General features: G+C 46.2%; 1 protein-coding gene across 1 annotated transcript; it reads left to right on the forward strand.

The window, feature by feature from the left end:
• Positions 1–6,378: 6,378 nt before the first annotated feature.
• Positions 6,379–8,482, forward strand: LOC147443075 (uncharacterized). The gene is made up of 2 exons (XM_086529780.1): positions 6,379–6,599; positions 7,135–8,482. Exons 1-2 carry the CDS (start codon positions 6,482–6,484, stop codon positions 7,701–7,703), a joined length of 687 nt encoding a protein of 228 aa, XP_086385906.1. The 5' UTR covers positions 6,379–6,481; the 3' UTR covers positions 7,704–8,482.
• Positions 8,483–8,967: the final 485 nt, after the last annotated feature.

Genomic DNA, 8,967 nt, shown 5'->3' on the forward strand with positions numbered 1-8,967 from the left:
GTTGTTTGATTTTGCAGTGACTGAAGAAGGCTAAGGACATTCATCTCAAATGCTCTTCCACCTCGACGAACGAGCTTCAACTCAATAGCTTCCGAGGACGGAATCTACATCAGGAAGGGGGGCATGTTAACCCTCATGGCTCACGGACACCCTATTACCTACACGAACGTTGTAACCTACGGCGGACATTGTATTATTTATTTGGTAGAGTCAGGTACCGGGCTTGTTGGTCCAATAGGAAAAGGTAAGAGTGATCGTCGATGAAAGGCGCACTCTAACTGGAACATTCAAGGGATTAGTTGGCTAAGCATGGGCGCGCAAGTGTGAATGGGGCGAGCTCATATAAAAGTCAACTAAACCTAAAATTCACTCATTCTCTCATTTGTGCAATAGAAGAGTGCTCTTGCTCCATCTCCATCTTCTTCTTGCTCACCTCCTTGTGTGTGTGTGTATGTGTGTGTGTGTGTGTGTGTGTGTGTGTGTGTGTGTGTGTGTGAGAGAGAGAGAGAGAGAGAGAGAGAGAGAGAGAGAGAGAGTGTGGGTGATCGAGCATTACGAAGGCACGACGGCGGCGGCTCCTTCTTCTTCGCGGCGAGGAATCCTCCACGAAGCAAGCGTAGAGCGGTGAGTGACACACCATCGCCTTCTTTGAGCTTACTAGTTTAGGCTTGTTGTGTGCTTGGAGCCATTTGTGGCTCACACACGGTGTATCGGCAAGTTCCTTGCATTGACACGTGCGACATACGCGCACACACACTTTTCTCGAACATGGGATTCTAATTGCGGACACGCCAACTACTCGACAAGGAAAAGTGTATGATAGCTCAACATACAACCTTACTATTGTAAATGCCAATTGGTTGTTGGCGAAAACCTCATGTGCTCATTGCAAGCAAGAGACACACACAAGCAGGCTTTTGATCATTGCTCCTCAAGCATCTAGTGCCATGTAGCTGGTCGGTTGGGCAATGCAGATTGACTGCATGTTAGTAGCAAAAATGGGCATCAAGAAGTCTACACATTACGATTTATCATTGTACAGATTCCATATGAACGCCAAATGCAAGAGAGTTTTCAATGGGGATATGAGCTCACCTACTTATGGAGTTCTTTATGTTAAACTGTTGATAGCTAATGAGAACACCAAGTCTAAATCCTCCTTTATTTCTTCCCAAGTCTTTCTCTTGGGAGTGTGTAACAGTAACATGATGTAGCATGCCTACCATGAAAAGTTGGACCGGACGCGCGTGCAAACTACGATGGCTATGTGTAAACATCCCAAAGCGGGTCATTCCCGACCGTCAAGTTAGGCCCTTGTCACACTTGGCCGCTTTCCCAAGTTGGATTTGTTGGGTGGGCACCCGTGTTCCGAGCACACTAGCTACAAGTGAAAAGCTCACCTCACACTACAACCAACTATCATAGTTAATAGTACCTCCATCATTCACGCTGAACGTCAGAGATCAACACATGTTTTGTACGATTGTGTGATGTTTTTTGAGGTTTGGCCATCACTTTGGAAAGTTGGACGAGCTTGTGAGGCTGGCCTGACATACTGGCACATCAATAAAGAAATTCCAGTTTCTTCACCGATGCTGCCCGAATATTCCCCTTCCCCCCCCCCCCCCCCCCCCCCCCCCGCCCTCCGCGAAAAAAAAAGTGCGCCTACCCTCTGCACCCAACCTGCACCTCCTTCCCTCGTTCTCGCCCTCGCCCTCGCCCACCCCTGCCCTGCGTGCTCGTCCCTCTGTAGACAGACAGAGATCTAGGTCCCTTGACCGCAGCCATGGCAGAGGCTGATGTTTTTCTGGCTGCATCACTGCAACAACGACAGACAACAGCTCTCCTGCGCACTCTCCTTGCCACTACCCAACAATCTCGCAAATGCGCCACAGAGCCAGAGAGGGAAATCTATGGACTGTGCACAGAGAGAGAGAGAGAGAGAGAGAGAGAGAGAGAGAGAGAGAGAGTAAGAATATGATCTAAAGTGGAATAACCCCTCCTGAATCCAGCTTGTCCTGTTGCCCTTATGCCCTCATGCTCTGCCCATCTACTCAATTTTTGTTCAAGAATGGATGTGTACAGTCGGGTGAATGTGTGACCTACCATAATGGTACGGTAGTTCCCGGGTATCATATGATCCCTTGACTTGAAAATAGGTACGATAGTAGATAATTTCCAAGATTCAGGTAAACTTCACACATGACCTGATTAAACAGACGAGCAAGGACTTTTGAAAGTAGATCCCTGGCATGGATCAGATGTTCTGCTACTAAACCATCATGATCATATGCTCTTCTTGTCTTCATCTTATCAATGGATTTTTTCACCATTTTCGTAGTAAAGAAAGTACTAGTAGCAGGGCATGGCTCTAGCGAATCTGGTAATGGAGGCTGTCCAGATACCATATATAATGATTTTACATATTGACCCCAAATCTCAGGAGAAGTAATCATCGGAGGTGGTGAGTACTCGTGAAATAAACGCCAGGCCTCATGTGAGTCCTGACTCAAGAAGAGCTGATATAAATCCTTCTCTAGTTTGGCTAAAAAATGCCCTTTTCTTGCGACGTACTATACACTGAAGAGCAATCCGAGACTGCTTATATGTGATGATCCCAAGTGTAAGCTCTTTCTGGACCTGGGTTCTCGTCTCTCTGCATTCCTCGTCATACCAACTGTTTTGAGGCATGTTCCCAGATCCTCTCTTCTGATCAGGTTGAGTATGTGGGTATGCCTCTTGTGCTGCTCCATGTAGTATCTCTGTTAACTGAGAAGTAATCTCCTCTACAGTATATACTGGCTCGGCTGCCCACATTCTATTATAGATCTTTTCCACATAGACTGAATCAGTCTCTGGCGTGAAAGTATATCTTGTGTGTGTCTTCTTCCTTTGTACTTGAGAGGCATTGTATTGGAAGGAGATTGATAAGGTCAAGAGAGCATGATCCATTGCAATCCCAACTGGTTTGGGTCCCACCTTAAAGCCCTCGATACTAGAAATAAAGCTTGGTGAAGTCATGACATAATCCACTGTACTGGCCCCATGCCTGTGCGGGAAGCATGTGAATCCCCCAGATAAAGGGAAATTCTCTAGACCATTAAGTATGGCCAAACCATGTATAGTTGCCATCTCCATGAGATGTCTCCCATATTCAGTGTGTTCTTTATCATGTGAGTTTCTAGTAAGCCCCCTCTGTGATAAATCCACTTCTCTGAGAATTTCCTCAGAAGTATCATAGAATACTGCTTGGTAGTTGGCCGTTCTGGCATTAAAGTCTCCTAAGAGAACGATGTCTCCATCTCCAGAGAACTCCCATATGTCATTATTCAATATGGAGAAAGGGGACTGTCCTTTAGGTGAGGAGTAGACTGATGTACTTGGAGGGAAGTAGCATATAGCGATATATAGAAATCTACATGTCTCGGCTCTCATTCTCACCCACATATACCTTGCTTGCTCATCTTTCGTGATAATCTGTAGTAGTGGTTTCAGCTCCTCTTTAAATAAGACTACTACTCCTCCTGAACCCCGGCTACCCCGTAGAGATCTCTTGTCTGGTCGACCAACTATTTCCCATAAATAACCCTTCACATGTGGCATAAGCTGTCCCAATATCTGGTGTGTCTTTGAGTAGAAAACTATCTAAAGCTGTCTTCAAAGGCACCTACATCTAGCCTATATGATCCATTACAATTCCACGCCGCTATCCGGAGCGTCACCCCATAGGTCTCGCACCGTCATGATGAGCGCTTTTTCAGAACCAGTACTTTCCCTCCTCTATAAAATGCGATTTTCCCCTTTTCTTTTGCTGCCCTGATCTTTGGCATCAACTCTTGCATGTGTGCCACCTCCTAGGAAAATACCGGTTTTCTTAAGAGTTGGCCTCTTCTTTAGAAATTCTTTCCTTATTTCTATATTGAGGAAGCAGAGAATAAGTGCCCTATCCTTTACGTTTCCCTTCTCATCGATTCCTTTCTTTCCCACTCTCCATGCACTTGTGTGAGTAGGCTCTGTGATGCCCATGTGTTGTAGTAGTTCCTTCACTTCTTCATCTACATTCTCTTTGTCTTTGACTCCTGTGACCTGCACATGTAGAGCCCGATTCTTCCTTTTCTGCTCTTCCTCAATGGTCATATTAATAATGGTGGAGGTAGGTGTGGTCTCGGGCATTTGGGCCTTCCCTTTCTTCGCATCCTCAATCCATTTCTCTGCCTAATCAACCTTTTCTTGTGTCTTAAAAAGACGTTCTGCCCATGAAGATGCCGTTTTCGATTTCTGTTCATCTCCTTCCCATAGAGCTTTCATCTGATCCTTCATGTCCTCGAGCTCCTTCAACACCGAAGGTTGGTCGTCTCCCTTCTCCTTAGTTGTAGATTTGCAAGCCGCAAGTTCTCCTTTTAGCTCCTCGATTATTGCATCTTTTTCCCCCATGTGCTTTTCCATATTTGTTCTCCATGCTTCAAAACTTGCTACTGCCTCATCGAGTTTCTTTTGCATAACGCATTCTGTTACATTTACTTCGGCCTTGATTAGGTTTCGTAATTCCGTTTTCAAGATCTGAATTTCCTCATTCTCTATCCCTCGGATCTCTCTCCTTAGTTCTCTCATCATGTCTCTATACATGGAGTTCCTGTAGCTCTCAACGCTCGCGTGCATTTCCTTCCTGATGTCATCCCTCATATAGTTTAGCTATGATTTGAGCATCACCTGGACCTTCTCCATCATTAGCTCATCATGTATCCTGGAGGTTTTCCCAACTCGTAAGGATCCTGGTGATAGTACAATATCTCTGTTTCTCCGTTTAAATGTAGCTGTTGTTTTTTTTGGGGTGGTGTAGCTATCTACACCTGGCCCTTCCCCTTCGGTAGGCGGATCCATCGAACTCGAGCCACAAATGTGGCGACCCCTGCTACTTATGGAATCTTCGGCAAAGGCAGCGCCTGTCTGCAGCTGTGGTGGCGCCCAAATTCGGCAGCCCTTCGCGGTGGAGAGAGAAAGAGAGACTTACTTGGCGTTACTGCTCACCCTGCGCGCGGTGCTGCAGAGAGAGAAGGGCCTGCGCGCTGCCCTGCTGCCTTGAGACCTGCTCACGGAGAGAGCTTCCTGCTCGCGACCTGCTGGAGAACAGCCCTCTGCACCATCAACAGCAGCAACAACAGTTCACACACTGTAAACTCACGCCTTCAGCCTTCAGTTCACTTGCAGAGAGAAGGGGAGAGCAGTCCACTACCTTCAGCCTTTAGTTCGCGCGCAGAGAGAAGGGGAGAGCAGCCCGCTACCTTCAGCCTTCAGTTCGCGCGCAGAGAGAGAGCCCTGCTCGCATAGGAGACCTGCTTGCGTAGAAGGAAGAGAGAGAGAGAGAGAGAGAGAGAGAGAGAGAGAGAGAGAGAGAGGTTAGTATGCATGTAACCAGAGCTACGTTAACCCCACAGCTTACCCATGACCTCCTCTCTTCATGTATCCCAACCTTCCTCTCCGTTTCTTTTGCTCTCAACCTCTTGTTTGAGAACAAGAGAAATGACCCACAGCTACTTTCCGCACCAAGGTTCCCATGGAAGCTTGGCATGCACGACACTGTCGACAGTGCAGACGCTAGCTCACTCGTACCCAGTTGCAGATGTAAATCTCTATTGGTGGTAAGCCCCAAATCCGTGCAATCGCCTGCCATCTGTGGCAATGGAAAGCTCGTAGGCTTCCCCATCATCTCCATGGAAACAAGCCCAACACCATATCCATTCCATTTCGTGCTATGTTGCTGCTGGCTGGATAGGCTGATGATGCTAGCTTCTCAGACGAGCCCTGTTGTTGAAGCGGAAGGTAATGAATTGAGGACGACAGCAAACCCACAGTTGCAGCTTGCACCCCTCGCTTATAAGCCCAGCGTTGCCGCCCACCAACTCTGCAAGAAGTTTCCAAAGACAAACACAGCTGTCTGTGGGCGGATTCTAAGAGAGAGAGAGAGAGAGAGAGAGAGAGAGAGAGAGAGAGAGAGAGAGATTCAGTCTCAACGAGAGTTGCCTAATTTGGCTTTCTCGAGAATCGTTCAAACATACTGACAAAGTCTCGAGCCCCAAAATCACACTTTTGCAAACAATCTACTAACATAATATGGCGGAAAGGGGGAGCCCTTTACACATGTCGCAATCTGCGACCTGAAGGCCAAAGTCCATAACTAAAAAAATGCACGCGATAAAGAGGGAGAGAGGGGGAGAGAGAGAGGCCGCTGAAGGCGGCTGGCCGTACTAGTTTAACAAATGAGGGGGTGCCCACTGCCACCTCTGTTTGACAGCGCTTATTAGCGTGCTCCAATGTGACACGAGCCTCCCAGTTGTTGTTTGCTCTCTCCTCTATGTGCTGGAATAAATGATAAATGATGAGGTGGAGTGAGCATAAAGACACGCGTTGCTCTTTACGAGGAAACTCTTTGCAGAAATGGCATCAGAGCTCTCTCGCTCTTTGTCTCCACGAGATTGGAAAAATGGGCGTGGAAGCTCTCAACAATGGCGTTGCAGAGGTCGCCAGCGAGGCCGAGTCTGCGGAGAAAGTGCGGACAGCGCTCGTAGCTCTTGAAAGCGCCAAAGACACTTATGCGCTAGGTATGACTCTCTGTGTGCATGCTTATTCTCACATAAGCTTCACCATGATGCTGTCGCGATTTGAACAATTGCGTGTGCATAGGTACCGACTATTTCATGTCCATGATTGCACATTTGTACCTGTATGCGGGTGAGGTTTGCAATGAGCAGGCGTATGATGTTGTGGGGTGGATGCAAATACGGCTTTTGTGTTTTGTATGGAGATTTGTGCATATTTACAGGCAGATTTGCATGATGCTGTTGTGAGTGGTACAATTGCATCCACATAGGGATGATGATCTCGCATCCATGATTGCAAATACAGCTTGTGTGTTGTGTATGGAGTTTTGTGCATTTTTGCGCTTCATCATGATGCTGTTGTAAGTGGTGCAATTTCATGCGCATAGGAACAATTTTTTCATGTCCAGATTGTACATTCACGTATGCGGTTTGTAATGAGCATGTCAGAGTGCGAGTGTGGATGCAAATATTGCTTCTGAATTGTGTATGGAGATGGGGGTTTACACTACTTGCTTTTGCACATGGAATTCCACAGAGCTATCAGAGTTGAAGGCTTTGAACGATGCCATCGCTGAGAAACTTGAACACCGTGTTAAGGATGAGCCCTTGTGTACCAGTGAAATGGAGCCTGCTCAATGTTTTACACTTTTGGAAAACCTGCTGCATGAGCGGGAGGTCCTCGTCGAAGATCTTCGGCAGGAGAAGGCAAGGTATGAGGAGCTTGAAAAGGAGCTGAAAAGAGAGCACACAGAGAAGTTAGAAGCTCAGATGTGCTTGAGTGTACTTAACGACACCATTAAGAAAGCTTTGCAAGGTGAAAAGTTTCTTGTCGAGCAAAATCGGCACCTTCTTTCTGAGCAGGAACTCCTTGCATCGAAACTTGAAGAGGTGTCGACAACACGACTTTCTGGACTTCGGTCGCAGGTCAAGGGTCTCGAGTCTGCGTGTAGCAGCGTGAGGCAGGAAGAGGTGGCCCTTGTTCTTTACAACAAAGTGTGTGCACGTGGATTATGTGTATTTGTGGAGCTTGTCTTCTTCTGCCATGCAATGATTTGTGTCATTCTCAGAACACTCAAGGAAAACTATGCATTTGCGCCAACATAGAAGCTTGCATTCCAACATAGTGCAAGTTACGTCAGTCATGTCCAAGGTAACATTGCATTTATGTTGGAGAAATCGAGGTAACTTTGTGTAGGAACAGATGGCCCTATTGCATCTGTCATATATTTGCCCTGAGCCCTGAGGTACTAACAAATGTTGAAAGGATATCTGAGTGTGTTTTACCACTACTATTATCCCTTGTGTTCATTAGTTTTTAGTGTATAGGTGCACAGGCCATCAGCCACTCTGTGTGCACCTTAACACCCTTATTTACACTAGGTTAACTCCTCTCACAGCCAAAGGCCCAATGCATACCCGGTCTCCCCTCGAGCAATAATTTTCCTGACAATGCTTTGCATCCTTTTGCCACTCAATTTCTTTATTGAAATGTATTTGTAGTTTCTACTAGGTTAACTACTCTCACAGCCAGAGGCCCAGTGCCTACCCGGTCTCCTCTCGAGCAATAATTTCTTTGCACAGAGTTATGTATGAATACAAGGCTGTTTGGGTATACTTTCCTTAGAAGGGCCATACATGCATCATTGTATGTATGTATGCTCTTTATGGTAGGTGACATATGATGCTATAGCTTTTATATAGAAAGAGATGTGTGCTGTATCCATTTGCACCTTTCCCCCTGTTCTGCGAATCCCAGTCTCTTAGTTTGTCTGTTGAGACATTTAGAGAGAGGCTCTGGCAATTAAATGTGTATTCATGTAGATTTTATCTCCCTTCTTTGTAAGGGACTTAATCGTATATTGTAACCCTTTTTCAAGAGAAGATGTATGTTGTAGTCACCTTGTCTAGAGCCCCTTATCATTGTCATTGTCATTTGTCCTATCCCGAGGCCCAAAGCATTTGTGTAGGGAAACCAAAAGCATCTCCAAATTTGTAGGGTTGACCCAATATTCTCCAAGGCTTGATGTGTACACGAGGATGCAAATTTTCATTTTAGTTGTAATGTAGAGGGTTCTACTGTCGTCTTTTCATTATAAAGGAGCCCCCCCCCCCCCCCCCCCCCCCCCTTCCCCAAGATGGTACATACCGACATGGACATCATTGTATGCATAGGCCAACATGACCTTTTGAAGACATTCATATAGATATTTCTATTTTCAAAATAGTGTCCCTTCACCTGGAGATTATTCAACATTCTAAACATAGAAAGCAAAAATCATGATTCTCTTGTGAAAAAACTGCATTTGGAGTACGGTAGGTTGCATCACCTATGCTGGTGGAGTCCCACTTTGACATGGTATGCTTCAGT

Source organism: Adiantum capillus-veneris, chromosome 14, assembly GCF_014529385.1.
Source record: "Adiantum capillus-veneris isolate H3 chromosome 14, ASM1452938v2, whole genome shotgun sequence".
Classification (NCBI taxonomy): domain Eukaryota; kingdom Viridiplantae; phylum Streptophyta; class Polypodiopsida; order Polypodiales; family Pteridaceae; genus Adiantum; species Adiantum capillus-veneris.